At 39.8% G+C, this 18,959-nt stretch overlaps 2 protein-coding genes and 1 long non-coding RNA gene across 9 annotated transcripts in view; 2 read left to right on the forward strand and 1 right to left on the reverse strand.

Annotated features, from left to right (window-relative positions):
- LOC121307353 (pleckstrin homology domain-containing family G member 4B-like) overlaps positions 1–6,516 on the forward strand; it is a 40,060-nt gene extending 33,544 nt beyond the window's left edge. For 5 of the 6 annotated variants that reach the window (XM_041239541.1, XM_041239542.1, XM_041239543.1 and 2 more), the window contains exons 24-27: positions 308–469; positions 2,298–2,419; positions 4,621–4,671; positions 5,028–6,516. In XM_041239541.1, the coding sequence (XP_041095475.1) occupies positions 308–469; positions 2,298–2,419; positions 4,621–4,659 (323 nt within the window). In that variant the 3' untranslated portion in view covers positions 4,660–4,671; positions 5,028–6,516. The remainder of the gene's footprint in view (positions 1–307; positions 470–2,297; positions 2,420–4,620; positions 4,672–5,027) is intronic. The other variant, XM_041239545.1, reaches the window with a different exon arrangement.
- An 833-nt stretch (positions 6,517–7,349) lies between these two features.
- LOC121307409 (tubulin polymerization-promoting protein family member 3-like) lies at positions 7,350–10,982 on the reverse strand. Its single transcript, XM_041239623.1, has 4 exons — positions 10,865–10,982; positions 9,914–10,119; positions 8,776–8,929; positions 7,350–8,060 (listed from the first exon to the last, which is right to left on the reverse strand). Exons 2-4 carry the CDS (start codon positions 10,102–10,104, stop codon positions 7,866–7,868), a joined length of 540 nt encoding a protein of 179 aa, XP_041095557.1. The 5' UTR covers positions 10,105–10,119; positions 10,865–10,982; the 3' UTR covers positions 7,350–7,865.
- A 3,117-nt stretch (positions 10,983–14,099) lies between these two features.
- On the forward strand, positions 14,100–17,889 carry LOC121307431. 2 transcript variants are annotated; one of them, XR_005948330.1, is made up of 4 exons: positions 14,100–14,409; positions 16,939–17,007; positions 17,484–17,546; positions 17,850–17,889. It is a non-coding gene; the product is annotated as an uncharacterized LOC121307431 (long non-coding RNA). The 2 variants fall into 2 exon arrangements; XR_005948331.1 differs by having other exon boundaries at positions 14,101–14,409; positions 17,484–17,534.
- Positions 17,890–18,959: the final 1,070 nt, after the last annotated feature.

Consider the following 18,959-nt stretch of genomic DNA (forward strand, 5'->3'; position numbering starts at 1 on the left):
ACTCTTCTCTCTTTCTTGACCTCTTCCCTTCTCCGATGGAAGGAGGGGGACTGCCTCACCCTGAGGGACTTCGGGAGAAGGGGAGGGAGACGGGAGTGGGGGAGAGAGGGGAGAGGGGAGAGAGAGGGGAGGGAGAAGGGAGAGGGAGGGGAGAGGGAGATGGGAGAGGAGAGGGAATTGGGAAAGTGTTGGTAGAGAGTGGGAGAGACGAAGGCGTGTGGACAGAGTGGGGGATGAGTAGAGGAAGTTTTGAGAGACATTCATCTGCTTCTGGTTCAGTTTATATCGGATGAATCCAATTTTGCAGGGTCCCGCAGTAGAGCGTCGGTGGCAGTCTCGTCCTTTGATAGCGAGAGCCATTTTAGGAGGAGCCCCTCCCCCCTGCTCTCCCTGGGACTGGGACCCCTAGACCTGCACCTCACCCAGCTTCCACCCAGCATTCGCGAGGAGGAGGAAACATATACACAGAGTGAGCCTGGTTTCAGCGCTACTCTAGAGCCTCAGCCACACATCTCGAGATAGTCCAAATCTGTAGGAGACTATGCACAAAAATATTCTGCAGAGCATCTTATGTTTTCAGTATTTGTATTAACAATGGCTTATAAAAATGGAAATCAAGTAAACATATCAAACAACGTATAAGTGCTTTCAATTTGATAGATGTATCAAACAATTTTGTCAGTAAATTCTTTAGAAACTGTCGAACGAACACATATCAAGATTTGTTCATTGGACCACATTTTCAAAGCCTGAACTCCAACCTTTAATTCACTTGTACTTTTTGAAGGAGACAAAAAAAAAAAATCTGTTAATTTAACAAAACTCGAACCGAACAGCCAAGTTCTATATTTCACGTCCCCCTCTGTTTATGATAATTATGATGACACAGCTGCAGAATATGGAGAATCTGTGCAAGACTGCGAATTCTATTATCTGCAGATTTGGACTGCCTACACATCTCTCTGTGTGGCTAATTCATTTCATGCCTGTCAATACTGGCTGATGATTGCCCCCTCTGTTTGTCTATAACAATTACAGTACCTGCCCAAATGGAAGAGGAATATATGTCAGAGCAATACAAATATGTTGCAAAGTACTGTATTGCTTTCAAAAACATGTGTTATAACATCTCTCTATTGCAGTATATATTCTAGAGGTGGGGCGATATACCTCAAAAAATATATCATCGATTGCCATGGATTTTATGTATATACACAAAGTTTATTAACATACAACATCAGAAACATTGGGCAACAAAATATAGCTTAATATTCAATAGTAAAAGTCATTTTCTAATATAGCTAGTGTAACATGCGTCACCCTGCAAGTGACAGTGAAACAGCACAAGACATTTACTATATAGGCTGCTTTACTACAACAGAATATTAACACTAGTTAAACATACTCTAAATAATAATCTTTATACAGTGCATTTCATAGTGGAGCACCATCACAAAGCGCTTTACAAGATACAAGACTAGGGTGTGTGGACTATGCATCAGCTGCACAGCCGCTTACAACAATGTCTCACCCCAAAGACGCAGCACAAGGAGGTTCAGCGATTACTCAGGGTCACACACAGGGGGTCAGTGGCTGAGCTGGGATTTGAACCGGGGTCCTCCTGGTTACAAGCCTGTTTCTATAACCACACAGCCTCCTATAAATAACACAAAGACTGTCTTACAGAGAGCAGGGTGAAGCCTGTGTCCAGAACACAGGAGTCTATAGAGCGGGTTAATCAAACATAGTTTAAATGGAACTTCTTAAACTGTGTAACGTGATTGATTACACGGTTGACTTGACATTCAGTAAAATAATATGAGTTCTGGAATTAATACAGTGCAATAGAAATATGAATCTGCACTGCCTGTTCACCTCCCTATGAAGTTCAAATGGATCAGTCCAAAGATTAATTCTTTCAGTTCACGTCATGCACAAGACCAAAAATTGACCATTTATCATTTATTTGTGACAATATTTTTTTTTTATCGTCATATATATATATATATTTTCATCATGTAAAATGTATTTTGTAATTTCATAAAAAATATATTGCATTATCTATTTTAAAGAAATCTTGGAATATATTGTTAATTTATAAAATATTTTGGGCTATTTTACTTTACAAGGTTACCATGGTTCATTGTTTACCATATGTCTTTTTAACTCTCATTTGATTCCAAATACAGTCATCCTACGTCTGTTTTGTGTTGTCTGTCTGTCTTGTATTGAGGGCCGCTGCGTGTTTTCCTGCTCATGTTAACTCCTCCTCTCCCTCTCTTTTTCTCTCTGTTCAGTGGCTGGCAGTTCTGGCTCCTCCTCTTGTGGGAGTGGTCAGCAGAGCCTGCCAGGGGTCGAGTCGGGGTCAGCGCATGTCACAACACTTTCAAATTCCTCCAGCTCTCAGTCTGGGATGCAGGTAAGGTGCACACAAAACTAACAGCATCAGGAAAGATGTACACCCAACTGTGCAGAATAAAAGTCCTAATAAGGTAACTAGCACGCAGTTGTAGAACTAGCACGCACTGTTTATTTTAAACAAAGTGCTGAGCACAACATTAGAAAGCAAATGACTCCCTCTCTTGTGTGGAGGAAACTCTCAATCTTCAGGCCATTGCTGTCTGTTGGTATGGACAGTGTTTTGTTGTGTTCATGTACTGGCAGAGTTTGTTTTTCAAAACTGAGGCTAGCAGTTTTCTCATCAGCCTTATTCTACACAGAGCTGACCATGTTTCAGCTGCATCTTTGTTCTTTCCTGAGTTTCACAGCACCTACACTGTCACGTGAGAACGGCAATCACACTGCATCGCTGTTCTACAGATGAATAAAGAGCACTGCTATCGAAGCAAAGCACGACTACACTGACAGCAGCCAAGTAGAATATTCTATAGCATAATAAAAGCTACAAACAAACCTATTTGAAATACAGACTTAAGCTAGGGGGGCTTGGGGGGGAATCTTGTTCTGCTGGTTCCATTTCTAATCATTTTCCTCAAAATCACTACAACTAATCATTACTCATCCCCAAACGCATGGCATATAAACCTTTATAAGGCAGTTAAAAAAAAAAAAAAACATTATTAATAATAATAATAATAATAATAATAATAATAATAAATAATAAATAATAATAATAATAATAATAATAGGAAAATACAGTGTCACCAGAAGCAATGAGTTACAGTTCCAGGCGTTTTTATTGCACACTTTGGAGTGCTTTCTTTGTTATAATTAGTTGTATCCATTTACAATAGCTTGAAAAAGCAGCACATGTGGCCAGTTCCCTGCCCTTATTATTATTATTATTATTATTATTATTATTATTATTATTATATTATTATTATTATTTGTAATTTTGTTTTCCACTAAAAGTTATTTTGTTTTTGTGAAGTCCATTTGGTTACCGTAGTAACTGCCCTGTGTTTCTTGCGTGCGATGGCCTGTTTTTGCATCCCACTGTACCGTCATGGTGGTCGAGTTGTCTGTTGTACGGTTTGACTGATGATGAATTTGTTCTTAGTTTTCCCCACGTTTTCTGTTTCAAGACACGGTTACGGTTTCACTCAGAGTTTTCAGGACCATTTTGAAACCTGGTCGTCATTTTCGTTAAACTGCCAGTTTGTGTGCTGTGCAGTCAGTCGCAACTACCCTGCAGTGCAATGAGAATTAAAGGCTTTTTTTAACCGTGACATTTTATGAATGCTCTGCTGTTAGCCAAAAGATAAAGACAATGAAGCATTATACTGCCGTTGATTTTTGTAAAAAAAAAAAAAAAAAAAGTAGTTTTTTTTGTTTGATTTGTGATTTTTAAGAAGCAAAGGTTTACTTGAATTTTATTTGTGTGTGTGTTTTTTTTTTTAGTGCTGGCATTATACAAAATAAAATCCTTAATTCCGACTCTGATTAAGTACAGAGGCTTGTGCTTCATTCTCTATATAATCTTACAGCTGCTTTTAGCTAATAAGACTGTAAACTCAGAGAGTTCTAATATAATCTATAGGGCTGTAAACATCTACTACTAAAATATAATAATAATAATAATAATAATAATAATAATAATAATAATAATAATAATAATAACTTAATTATGTGTTAATGATTAGGAAAATGTGTTATTCATTTTAATATATATAATATATATATATATAGATAAGAGAGAGAGAGAGAGAGAGAGAGAGAGAGAGAGAGAGAGAGAGAGAGAGATTGAGGGAGGAGAGAGGAGAGACGAGAGAGAGAGAGAGATTTAGTGCCTTTTTGAAGGCTTTGAAGGTATCGGCTTGATTGTTCATTACTAGCACTAAATAAACAGTACAATTAACCAATCGATCGAACAAGATACATGTGAGTCCACACTTATAAAGACATTTTGCAAAGTTACGCACAGTGCAGGTGCTAGTGGTAATTTTTATTATTATTATTATTATTATTATTATTATTATTGTTCATGATATTCTTCAGATAAAATGTCTTTGCTTTTGACATATTGGCGTCATAAATAACTTCAGATTCTGCACGCTGATTTCTATAAATTAACAATGCAGGTGGAAATGATTACTAGTCTCAGGTCTGCTCAAGTATGTTTAGCTCCTACCTAACTGCATTCTCCCTCCATTCATGCAGAATAATGAAACTATTGTAAGCCCATCAACTGTGGTCTGACAGTCGTTCCAAGTGAGTTTGCTCTTTTCATTTGTGTATTATTTCATCATGACAATGAGAAACATCTGTTTTCTTTAAACAGTTTTTTTTTTAAATTATTTTTAGACCTTTAAATGTACTGTGCCAACCGTTTCACTCTTAACACATGATGAAGATAAAATTAATATTTCAACAGTACGCCTTTAAATCCTCATTGCTCAATGCACCTCTTCCTCTGTCTATGTTCTCTCGATCCATCGAGCCATGCCCATTTCCCTGTGCCTTTCAGTAACTCCCCCCCCCCCGCTTCCTGTGAAGGAAAGCAGTGTGAATGTTCAGAGTATCAAAAAAGAAATCCTGTACTGTGTAACTGTAATTCTCTTTTTCAGACCTTCTGAATATCCACAAAATGAGGAGAACACCCACAATGCATCTGGAGTGTGTGTATGACGGACAGTTACCTACAGTTCAACTGGAATGTCCATAACACAACATTTGGTACCCAGAATGCACCTGCAAAGCCCACAACACAGCATAGGTTCCCAGAATGCAACTGGAAGGCCCACAGTACAATGGGAATTCCCAGAATGCAACCGGGAAGCTCATAACACAACAGAGGTACCCAGAATGCAGCGGGAATGTCAGCAACTAATCGGAAGTACCCAGAAGCAATGTCACGCTTACATACGAGCGAGTATTTCAACGGGACTGAACGAGGGATAGGACATCTCGAACCTTTCACATGGCTGTAAGGTTGTAATAAATAAGCCTTGCATTTGCACTCTGCCACAAAGGGGGTGTCCAGCAGATGTCAGCTAACCCAGGCGTCTGTCTGCACAATTACTAGATACCCCGAAAAACAACTGGAATCTCCAAAACACAGCAGAAGGACCCAAGCTGTAAATGACCCAGGATGCAATAATATTTCTGTGGTTTAAATGCTGCACTTAGAGGGTACGACATGCAGGCTGGGTCATTGTGTGTATTTATAAAATAGGATTTTCTATAGTTAACATAAAGTTTTCTGTGGACTAAGTATTTATATCTCTGAGGTATTAACCAAGACTTATAGTGTAATAATGTGATATATATATATAAAACTATACTGTATGGATTTCCATGTATAGCTCTCACATGCAGACTTTATAAAAACTGGACAATTTCAACTATAAGCAATAATTTAATTAGCAATAGTGTTGGTTTGTTACCTGCACAGAGTTTCATCTGAGGACTTCAGTATGCCTTCCTTCTCAGGGCTTCTTGACGACTATGGGTTCAAATTTCCTGCAACATTGGGAATGGCTATCCACATACTTATCGAGAATGTTTTTTGCTGTTTCCAAAGTTTTGAACACTTCAGCACAGCCATAATCATTAATCACTAAATAGGTCGTTAGTGCCACCTTTTGAAACAGTACAAGAAGCAACTTGAATGACAAACAACTTCATTGAAGACATTGAGAAGGGCTTCTTGTCGAAATGTCTTTCATTGAATTTAAGTTTATTTAGTATTGTACACATCCAGTACAGTATAGGAGACTTATTGGTAATGTATGTTCTAAACACCACCTACTGTTTAGAAGCGCTTAATATCAAGTACGAGCAATAATGTAAACTTACACTGATCACTACAATATAATCTGTTATAGTGCATAGTAGCAATCTAAAACACACTAATGTAAACCCACTCGTTTGTAATGTATTATCTTTAGATTATTATAATCATGTTGCGTGTGGCTTTTTTTTTGTGTGTGTTGTTGCCTAAAATGGTTTATTACTTGCGTCATGTCGAAACTCCACTTTATACAGAGAATAATTCAATCTATGTAAAACTATAATAATTCTATATGCAAATATATTTAAATCTTACATACTGCAGTGTTGTGTGTTTGTGTTTTTGTTTCTCATTAAAGGCAGCTTGAGTATCTTTCAAACAGCGATCGTCAACTCAAAGGACCGTCCGCTCTTCAGACTTCACACTTCACTCTGGAGTATTGAATATGGTACAATTCTTTAGTGCAATTATTTCTACATCGTTAGCGATGGAGACATTCAATCGCAGAACTGATCGAATTGCAGAAAACATTCTGAATTGTATTTATTTCTCAAGACGAAAAACAAACGGCAAAGGCACAGTTGCGAGTTAGCACGACAGACAGCGGCGCAGAGCCACAGAGAGGGCAGGCATTGCTTTCGTGCTGAGAGCTCTACATAAAAGACACCTAAGCCTGCTTTTCTTTCGCTTTAGCACAGTGGGCTGAACTAAATGCATTGCAGGGGGCTGCAGTGGCGCTGAAAGGGTTACAAGCTACTTGGACCGCATGGATCTGTTCGTCTGTTTTCCATTTTATTGGATGCTGTTGGAATCACCTGCCTTTGCGCTCGTCTGGAGAATCCTGTGCTGGGACAGATCAGCCTTCCTAATTCAATTCACATCAGGCTGTAACCAACTCTATTATCCCCACCTAGTACACTCTGTCTATATTTAATGAGCAGATGGGACTAGTTTAAAAGTCACATTGTCCAATGATTTGAATGGAGTGGGGAAGGCTGTTCAGTCCTGGCACATAGAATTCTCTAAACAAGCTTAAAGATAAAGGACGAATTTCTATAAAGGATATTTTATATATATATATATATATATATATATATATATATATATATATATATATATATATATATATATATAAAGGCACAGAAGTACAACAGTTTACAAATCATAGTGACATTAACCCTAAAAGATAATAACAAGTTCAATAAAACATAAATAAATAAATACATAGATCCAATGCATACATCCATAATCTTATACCATGAGAACTAAAAACACATTGTAAAAAAAAAAAATTGACTATAATAAAAAAAAAGACAAGCTTAAGGCATACAGGAAGAGACCTGGCACGGGGTGGTCGTCTGCATGAGTTAACATTGAATGAATGCATGAGACTGGAATGGCAACACATTTTTAGCTTCGAGCTGGTTGCTGAACAGTCACAATGTAGGGTATTAGTAGTTGCAGTGTATTTCTACAGCATATCAGAAGTCACAAACGAAATCCAGGTGCTGTGCAACGTGCAGAAATTGTTGGAAGAAATGGATTTTTAACTTTAGACAACTAACTAACTAACCAATAAAGTAAACCCTAATCTTAGACAGCATCTACTAATTTGCTGTTTTCCCAAAGCCGTAGCAGTTGCGGAAGGCGGCAGCAGGGGGCGCTGTCTTTCTCACTGGTTATCCTTGACTTTCTCCTCGTAGGTCCCCGCCCCCTTGTACGCCCCCACGTAGCCGCTGGTGTCCGGGAGTTCCTCCCGCCCCGCCCGGCCACGCCCCTTCCCCGTGTCGTCGAAGCGTTCCTTGTGCGCACCGGTGAACTTGGTCGTGTCGGTCAGTCTGTCCACCGCGCCTGCCTTTGCTGTTTTCTGAAAAATAATCAGCAACAAGGTTACATTCCAAACGCAGGACCTCATATAAATAAAATACTAGCCAACTCCTAAAATCATAACACAACTTGATATGGTTAACCTAAACCAGTCCTGTCTGACATCCTCAAAAAGGTATCATTCACGGGCCCCTAGTCGTTACTTCTCTGAAGAAAAGCTTTCAGTGGCAGAGAGAAAAAAACTTTAGGTGGATCTCAGCAAAACGCATTCAAATCTGTTATTTAAAAAGCAAGTGTAAAATGAATCAAACCTGACGAGCCTGACAGGCATTGAATTCTAATGGCCCGCAAAGTGTTAAGTGCAGTTCAGAAACCAGGACCACAGGAAACAGTCGGAAATGAAGTGGAGATAGACTGGTCAGACTGTTCTGACTGTGGGTTAGGGAGGCCAGGAGCCCGTGAGCTTGGAGCAGACACCTCCAGGGTTGGCCTTTGTGCTCCAGAGGGCGTCAGCTCGCTGACTCCGCCCTCGAGTTTCTGGGTGTAGAAGAGGAAGCTGGCACAGTCATGGGATCGGAGGGTGCCCGCCGAACCTTCAGCTCTCCTGAGCAGCTGTGTGGGGGAATAGTCGTGTGGGGAATTGCTGCGTTGAAGGGGAATACATAATTTGAAATTGGGGAGACAGTCGGAGGTGTAAAATAATTGGTCAGTGGGCTTGGGAAATGGGAACGGCTCAGGAGAGCCGATGCACTCACGGTCACCCCGATGTTGGCTGGCTCCTTGCCCGCTATCAGACGGTAGGTTTCCTGCAGCGCCTCTTCCTCGCCCTTCCCTTTGAATCTCTTGGGGGCGAGCTCCTTCAGAGCCTGCTTGAACTGCTCAAAGTTCATCACCCTGGCTGACTTGGACCTGCAACAGCAATAGAACAAAGGGACATTAAAAAAAAATGGTAACACGTTCCATGAAGCACATGGTAACTGTGCATAATAACATTGTAATGATGTGTACATGCACATGTATTCACCGAGTAACTATACCAAGCATCAAAAGAAACCTATCACTATTATAACACATTGATTTTCGGGAAACAAAATAAGGTATATAAACGATGGCCATTGACGAAATGTTTTTGGTTTCTTTTCTCGATCATTCATCCTTGACCATGACACGCTTGAGTGACTATGACTGAAGCATGTGCACTTAATCACCTAATTAGTGAAACAGTTGATTGGACACTGGATATGGAGTGATTTCAGCTGTTGAATCACAAGCTTGAATAAAAGCAATAAGAAAATCACAGAAAAAAAAACAATATGCCACGTCTGTCAAGAGAGCAGCGCCTTCGTGCGATCGGCATGTTGGAGGCTGGACTGGGGCAGTGGGAGCGCTCACAGCCAGTGAGTTTCAAACCTGGCGAGACGGTATAACCAGACACACTCTGTCAATGACAGGCCACCAACCGGGAGATCAAGAGTCACAACACCTGCCCAAGATCAATAGATCATTTTGCAGCATCTCTGTGATGTCAATTCTGCACCTGCTCTAAAACAGAGTTTGTCATTTTTCGATCACATCTAAGTAAGTGATAAGTTTCTTTTGATGCTCAGTTTACTATGTAAATACACAGTAGTAAGAGACACAATGTTACCAAAAAAAAAAAAAAAAATACACTCTTACCGCCTGCAATACCTCATCAGCCACTAGGTGGTTATCCATTATACAGATTGCCTGTGGGTTTATCAGTGCTGCTTCATGCTTCACCATGATTTCATGATGCTGCACTACACTTTGCTGTGCTTTAACTATGGGAAACTTGGGACCCACTGGTTCAGGCGTTATTGGCTGATACAATAATGAATATGGATGACATCTGAAGTCCTCGCGGATTCTTACTTGACTTTGCTGAAGACTATGTCCACGTCGGTGGTCATGATGTTTTTTCCATCGATGACACGGCAGTCCTTGCACAGCTTGACGAAGTTCTTCCCGGTCATCTCCTGACCGCTGGCCTTGGTATCTCCATGGACTGCAAACTTCTTGAAGGATTTTGCCAGCTCAGTCAAGTCCACTGTGCCTTCTGCCATCTTCCCGGTGCCAATCTGCGGGAGGGAGGAGAGAGTCAGTGAACGTAAAGCTGTATTCGCAAACTTTCAATCTTTACGTTTGCTTACAATCAATTAATCAGAGCACATGTCACAGTTTCCACAGTGTGAGGTTTAACAAAATGTCATGGTTCTGTCTGCGTGAAGAACCCGTTGCATTCGCTCGTTCTGCAGCATCTTTTCATTGTGAGCTGACAGTCACAGTACAGCAGTAAAAATGTCAGAGCCCCGGACGAGAGAAAAATGTACTTCCAGTCAGCTTTGCAAAACTCTCATTGAGGGAGTTACCTACCATTGACTGGCACTTGATTATAAAGGTGAGCGAAGGATGGCTTTTCTTGATTTGAGATCAACACATTTTGATTTATTTAATACCAGCCAAGAAATACTTCTCCAAAGTAATTATAACCTTCAGAAGCACCACTAAGCAGCAGTGGAAGAATTCTATCTTGAAAGAATAGCCTGTACACACTTGTTTCAGCATATTTATATATCTGAGCTAACATCCACACCTGCAGCAAAATTCTAAACGTTTCCTCATAAATGTTTTGTAATAACAAAATAATTTTACCATAACCATTTATTATTTTGAGTCAGATACAATTTTTAAACCACAAGTTATACTTAAAATAATAGGATACAATAATGCAACAACAATAATAATAATAATAATAATAATAATAATAGGGGTACATTATTAACAAGCAGTATGGCAGGTCAATGTCTCGAATTCAGAGCTTACCTTGCGTGTGTTTATACCAGTCTCGGACTCCCTCTCTCCAGCAGTCAGTTAGGGATGCACTGTGTGTTCTGCTGTTGTGATGCTTTTGTCTGCTTACGCACATAAAGGAGAATGGAGGACGGTACTACCCAGCACTAGATGATGTCGTTCTCTCCCCCCTCCTCCTCCTCCTCCTCCTCCTCCCTCCCTCTCTGTCTCTCTCTCTCCTCCTTTTCTTTGTGCTTCTCCTCCTTGTCTCCATCTTTCAATTTAATAATGCATTTGTGTGTGTGTGTGTGTGAGGTACTCAATTACGGCAACATTTTGAAATGAAATATATTTTTTTATAATGCTGTATTATCCATTTTTTAGTCAGGTATGTAAAGAAAGCAGGACGTGCATGTAGAACACAGAACAGTAACAGATTAAAAGAAACCTACTATATTACAAAACAGTACGAGTTGAATTTTTAAAATATCAGTGCAAATAAATAATGACGCAGAGGCATCGGAGCCAAGTCTCATCAACTGGATTGCTCGCCCAGGCTATTTATTGCAGACAATGATTAATCTGACCTCAATTGTTAAAATTATATTAAAAGAAGAGAGAAAATAACATTGGTTTATTTAAAAGGATAGATTTTGCAACTTGAATTAAGAACCCATTATTCCCATCGTTGTGGACATGCAGCAGACTTAATACCAGGTTGCTGAAATAACTAAATATTTACATGAAAATAAAGTCTTAATGAGAGCAGTCCATCTATACTTCTCTGGGTCCCAGCAGCTGTCAGATCTCAAAACCTTGTCAAGTTGGGTCTTAAAGGATCCCAGTGATTCTGCCGCGCCACTCTCTGTGTACATTGTCTCCTTATTAGGATCAGTCTGGTTTCTCATCGTTAGACTCTCTTCAAGGCCACAGTGTCCCTTTGGTGCTGTGGTAACATTGCATTACACACCCTCATCAAAACCTCCTTGGATTTGTACTCTCCGCGTTTGACAATATAACCAAACAGACTGTTTGATGTTTGCTCATTATGGTTCTATTATTCTGCGAGGGCATTTAAGCATGAATTCCCACTTGGTTCATTTGGGCTGGTTTTCTTTTTTAACTGAGTGCAATTCAGTTTGTTTTGGAAGTGTATGTGAATGATCCACAAGCACTTTCAACTGAACCGAACTGAGTCCATCTCAAGTGGTGGTCTCAGCCCACCTCAGGGGAATGTAAAAGCACAGAAGTCAGTTGGGAAACATGTTGAAGTGACCCAGCAAAACTAACCATACGTGAAAGGGCTTTTCTGATCGGTTATTTTGCCGCTGTGTCTTGCTGCATTGCTCTAATTAAAGAGAGTGCTGGACAGCTGTCCAGCCAGCACATTGGAAAACACAAGCTCAGCAGTTCAGTTTCCAAACTCGAGACTCCAGCCAACGCATTTCATTTTCAGGCTGATCATTTTTTTTAATAACATTCCATCTTTACAGGGCTTGGTATATAACTTGGCCCGTTTTGCAGATATCACATGTTGCCTTTGTTTTATTGTAGCCTGTGACAGTGTGACATCCTGCTCTGGGTCACAGGGGGCACCATCTCACTTAGAGGGCCAAAATAAAAGGTTTGAACAAAAGAATAATTATGTACATGTACGCGTACGCGTACGCACACGCACACGCACCCCTCCAGCAAACCTGCTTCCTTTATAGACGTGGCCACGCCCCAGTCATTGACCGCACCTGTGACTGCTGGCAGGGGCAGATCAGGCTGGCAAGCTGTGCTATCCGTGTTTTGTGTATAACATTTTATCAGTATAATGTATATTTGTCCAAGTTCAGTTCTAGTGTAAAAATGACCCAGTTTTTCTCTCTGGAAATCTGGTAACCCTACACGTTACGATGGAACAGTGCAATACAAACACTTTGCTTCTGCTTTACATTGTGCACACACGCTATTTACAGCAGCAGGGCTTCTTCCTGCCGCACAGCTGTTTTTGGATGTATAAAAGAATACACAAATGGTGTTCACAAATGCCTTAATAATGCATAGTGTCGGGAACACACTCATTTGCCTTTGTTGGTTCACCATAACCATTGAAGCATTGAGGTTTTTAAAATACATTTGAACTAAAATCTTTCTTTTTTTTTTTTGCCACACAGCCAACCAGCTGCACTCTCTGTTTTTTTCTTTAAGTCAACCAAGCTAACCTTACAAAACCTTCCAACAGGAAAAGCATATGTGTAATACAGCACAGTGACAGCATGTAAAGCCTAGGGAAGCATTGTAAAGCACAGAGAGGTGTGGTAAAGCACAGGGAAGCATTGTAAAGCACAGAGAGGTCTGGTAAAGCACAGGGAAGCATTGTAAAGCACAGAGAGGTCTGGTAAAGCACAGGGAAGCATTGTAAAGCACAGAGAGGTCTGGTAAAGCACAGGGAAGCATTGTAAAGCACAGAGAGGTCTGGTAAAGCATAGGGAAGCATTGTAAAGCACAGAGAGGTCTGGTAAAGCACAGGGAAGCATTGTAAAGCACAGAGAAAAGCACAGAGAGGTCTGGTAAAGCATTGTAAAGCACAGAGAGGTCTGGTAAAGCATAGGGAAGCATTGTAAAGCACAGAGAGGTCTGGTAAAGCACAGGGAAGCATTGTAAAGCACAGAGAGGTCTGGTAAAGCATAGGGAAGCATTGTAAAGCACAGAGAGGTCTGGTAAAGCACAGGGAAGCATTGTAAAGCACAGAGAGGTCTGGTAAAGCATTGTAAAGCACAGAGAGGTCTGGTAAAGCATAGGGAAGCATTGTAAAGCACAGAGAGGTCTGGTAAAGCATAGGGAAGCATTGTAAAGCACAGAGAGGTCTGGTAAAGCATAGGGAAACATATAAAGCAACTAACTGCCTCAGTTGGGGGCCCTGGACAAGGCAAATAATAATAAATAATAATAATAATAATAATAATAATAATAATAATAATAATAATAATAATAACACTTAATATCAGATAGTTATGACTTGTAAAGTTTTACATTGAATATATATATATATATATATATATATATATATATATATATATATATATATATATATATATATATAATGCTACACAAAGGAATCAGGCTGGCAAGCTGTGCTATCCGTGTTTTGTGTATAACATTTTATCAGTATAATGTATATTTGTCCAAGTTCAGTTCTAGTGTAAAAATGACCCAGTTTTTCTCTCTGGAAATCTGGTAACCCTACACGTTACGATGGAACAGTGCAATACAAACACTTTGCTTCTGCTTTACATTGTGCTTGTTCATTTCAATCACACGTGTCGTAAATACGCACAGGAACGATGCCCATACAGAACAGTCCACTGTGTCGAAAACCACTCTCTTTCTAGCGTGCAAGAACCGAGGAAATGTTTTTATGAATACTGTCAGCTTCGTCTAGGAAGACCAACTTCTCTACAGACTGAAACTGACGGCGAGACCCGCAGTTTCTGCGATATTGTGGAATTGCTCTGAACAGTGAAACAAAACGAGGCGACGAGCTTCTTTGAGAAACTTTAACTACAATGCAAACTTGTACAAAGATCAAAGTAAGTACTCGTGGTTTTTTTTTCCCCCCTAAAATTATAGGAACCACAACGAAAGTTCTGCTATAGACTATACGCAGATTTGATAGTTTTTGTGAGTTTGATTATAGATTGTTTGTTTTGTGTGCGTGTGTATGTTTGTTTTATATATATATAATATATATATATATACATATATATATATATCTATAATATACATATATATATATGTCTTATATTATATATATATGTGTGTGTGTGTGTGTGTGTGTGTGTGCGCGGGACAGAACAGAAGTAAATATATGTTAAACTACTGTGTCGAAAATCACAAATAAAAATTGAAGAAACACCATTTTAACTTTTTTTGGTGTTCACCATGCAATGACATGAACAACGAGTGGTAAATTACTGTACTGTTATAAGCTTTTATGGCAAAACTTTATTTACCTCGCTTTTTTTTAGCATGTGTGTGATTTAAATATATATTAATTAATTAATTAATTAATACAAACAAAACAATATAGATATATAGAGAGCGTTGATATTAATATAAAGATGGTTGGTTTATTCATAAATGCAAAAGTTTAGTACCTCACTTTAAAATATATATTATAGCCCATGTTGAAAGTATAATTTCCTCCTAAAATATTTCAAGCGGCAGTCAGTTTTATTTTCTTTCTACATTACGTATTTATTTTCCTTCTTGGACATGCGGAGCTGGGCCTGTGATGTTATGCAACTTCCTGTTGCTGTAGGTAACTAGAGTGACCAAGGAGCTCTGTAAACAGACTGGACAGGCAACACAGCCTTGAATGCACAGAACTATGGGACAGTCTAGTAAAAAAAAATAATAGTTTGTACCTTAAGCCAAACTGTTCTGGTCACCTCGCTATAAAAAAGATATTGCTGCTCTAGAAAGAGTGCAAAGAAGAGCGACCAGAATTATTCCGGGCTTAAAAGGCATGTCATATGCAGACAGGCTAAAAGAATTGAATCTGTTCAGTCTTGAACAAAGAAGACTACGTGGCGACCTAATTCAAGCATTCAAAATTCTAAAAGGTATTGACAGTGTTGACCCAAGGGACTTTTTCAGCCTGAAAAAAGAAACAAGGACCAGGGGTCACAAATGGAGTTTAGAAAAAGGGGCATTCAGAACAGAAAATAGGAGACACTTTTTTACACAGAGAATTGTGAGGGTCTGGAATCAACTCCCCAGTAATGTTGTTGAAGCTGACACACTGGGATCCTTCAAGAAGCTGCTTGATGAGATTTTGGGATCAATAAGCTACTAACAACCAAATGAGCAAGATGGGCCGAATGGCCTCCTCTCGTTTGTAAACTTTCTTATGTTCTTATGTTCTTATGTTCTTATGCTCTCTCACACTGGTCTTTCTCAACATATATTACTCCAGTGCTTAGGACCTTGCGTTGGTGAGGCTACCAGTGAGTTTTCAAGTTGCCAAACTGGACCCCCTACTACAGGACGCGACCCGAATACGCAACCCACCGCAGCACCTTCTTACTCTGGACTCGACCCGCTTTAATAAGACCTGCAACCCGACCCGAACCCGCAAGCGTTTGTCCTGGACCTACTGCCTGCCACAACTGACCCTCTCACGGTCTCACATTCACACACAGGGATCTCTCTAAAATTCTCCTCGGATTGAGTCAATGGGCTATACAGCGTGTTGCTCGCTCTTGCGCCTGCCTGCGGGACCCGAGATCGCTACAATGTTAACGATCTCTACTTACTTTACTATAAAATTCCTGTCTATTATAAATAGCCTTGAGTTCGTGTTGCAGCGTTGCTCTGAAGATGTGCGTTTTACTAAGGTAGCTCTCAAGAAGACCAACATGTTTTTACAAGAGTAAACTGGCAGTTAGATTCGACTGTAGCGTTTTCATCAGTGTACAGTTATGAAGACACTAGTCAAAGTCTGTATTCTTCCCTGGTTTATCCTGCTTCTTCCGACCGTGTTCGCTGTCCAGGTTGTTTACATGCTCTCAAGGTGCTTTAGTTTCCTCCCTCCATGTCACTCTGAAGTAAACAGGCAGGCTGCGACCTGCAGCAGACAGTGAAGGTGATCTGCAAGCTCTTCTTTCACACAGGGAAGCGAAACAGACATTGAAATAGAATGGGGAGTTTTAACAGGAAACACCTGCTGGCTGGCTTGTGATGGATCTTACATATCGAAAGAGCAAATCAGCTTATAAATTCACTTCCCCTTATCTTTCTGTTCTCTTTGTAGTTGTTCGCTTAGCAGTTACTCAAATATTGAGGGGTTTTATTTTGTTTAACCCTTTCAGTCCTGACTCTTTTTGTGGCAAGCTGAAACATAAACTCCGTTATTGAGTAGACATGAAAACAGGGTGGGACCTAGGAGTCCTCGAGGTTCCAACGTGATTTCCAATGACATACAGCTCTAAGATAAGGCAGGACTGATTGAAATAGCGTTTCCCCTGGTAAAGGCACGGCTGTGTGGCGTGCAGCGCAAGTCAATGCTTTAATTTCTGTATGTTTTAAAATCTCTTTTTGACATTTTATTTTTCCAGGACAAGATCCCAATGCAGCTGGGTGGGAAAAAGAACGAAGAGCCAGCGGACAGCAATAAGCGCCTCGCTGTGAGTACAGAGCTAACAAAATTATACCTGCTGTGCACGGCCATTCTTCACATAGGTCTCAAATGTGCAGTTTTGAAAGCAGCATGTGTTATAGGAAGCAAAGATAACCTTATTTTTAAAATGTGATACCACGCGAGGTTGAAACAAATCTCATTTTGCAAGCCACTTTGTTAGTCATTTCCTCTGCATGGTGAAATTGTGCCCACCCCTTCAACAGCTTCTTCCCCGACATTATTCCCACCAGATGCTTCCCCTGTTGACTGACATGCTTTTCATTTAGAAAGTTGCTTTGGAACTAGGAAGAGTGACAGATTTCTTGAGAAAAAAAAAACCCTGCAAGTTTTAAAAAACATTCTTACCTTCCTGGCACAAACAAACTTCTGATGTACCAGATTTTTCTTGCAAATCTTTTAACTCCTGAGTGAATTAGCATCGCCTGTAACTGACACCATTGATTTGTTGATTTGTTTTGTTAGGACAGGAGCACACTGGAGTGTGGAGACCTTTTAAATGACAAAGCTCCCTGGGTGAGTGATGAGGTATGCCTTCGTTTAAGATAGAGATCTAAAGGTGTTCAATTAAAATTAAACAAACAAAACGAAGCATCATCTTTTTTGTAAAGTTTGCATGAAAACCTCAGGGTGCGAGTGGAATTTTGCACACAGTACTAATTATTACACTCCTAAATCTGTGAACACGGTATGGGCTGATTTGCAATGTGCGTATTGATTTAGAGAAATGAAAACTCTTCATGTAAATGGAGACTAGACCTGCAGTAAGAATGTGTTTACAGTTCTAGGAAGGGGTTTGTAACATTTAGGGGTTTGCATTCTCTTCAACAGGACACCAACAGTCTTCTGGATTGGTGGCGGAACGAAGAAGGCGAGTTATTATTTGCCCTTGCTCATTCTACAACTTTTTTTCTCTTACCATGCCTGTGCTAAGATTGTTTGGTATTTAAAAATAGCGTTACACATTTATTTTAACGTTATATTAACATCCTGACAGCTTGTTTACACTTATAATTTTGGAGTCTGTCTCTAAGCTGTTTTCAAAATGCCCGCTCTAGTGCCCTCATCGTGTAAGGATTATTGCCCACATGGTCACGATGTATTGTAGTTTGATTCTTGATTTATGACTTTGGTCTGTGCTTGCTATTTTGGGCATGTCTCCCTGGCATAGATTCAACGATCTGTTCTTGTGTGAAGCTTCCTGTTCAAGCATTTACAGGCTTTTAGTTACTTTAATATAAAGCATCATAAAATATAAAAAAATAAACAAAACAAATTATTAATAGTCTATATTAAATACCAATAAATAATTTTTGTTTTCTTTTATATTTTAAGGTGCTTAATTTTAAACTTTACTTAATAATGGAAGAGAAACATGGAAACAAACACAGACGACTATGTATTGTGACGATCTCGGTTCCCGCAGGCAGGCGCCTCACACAGGGAGAGGCAATCCACACACAGGCGGAGGGCGGGCGTGAACCCGGGACCTCCTGCACTGAAGCATAGTGCCGATACCGCTGTACAGAAGAGCCGGCTCCTTTGCAAGGACCGTGTATCGGGCTTGCGTCTCTGTGTTTTATTAACCTACCAGCCTTCCTGCGGCCTTCCCCCATGCACGCTCCAGTATTTTGCCCGGCCACTTTTTTTGCTCTGTATTTGCATATGTTTTGTTATGGTTTGGCATTTAAATGGTTTAAAATGAAATAAAAATGGAACAGCATTAAAAAAAACAAACGATATACTGTGCCCTACAAACGCATCAGTTTGACCCATGGCCCACACTGTAGTAATCTCTAGCGATATCTAACATTATCAGCGCTGTGAATGCAACAGAACCTGCAGTTTGTGGAGATTGCAAATAATAATAATAATAATAATAATAATAATATTAATATATTTAGGCTACAGTTGTTAGCTTGGTTAGTTTTTATACTCTAT

This window comes from Polyodon spathula, chromosome 55 (assembly GCF_017654505.1).
Source record: "Polyodon spathula isolate WHYD16114869_AA chromosome 55, ASM1765450v1, whole genome shotgun sequence".
Lineage (NCBI taxonomy): Eukaryota > Metazoa > Chordata > Actinopteri > Acipenseriformes > Polyodontidae > Polyodon > Polyodon spathula.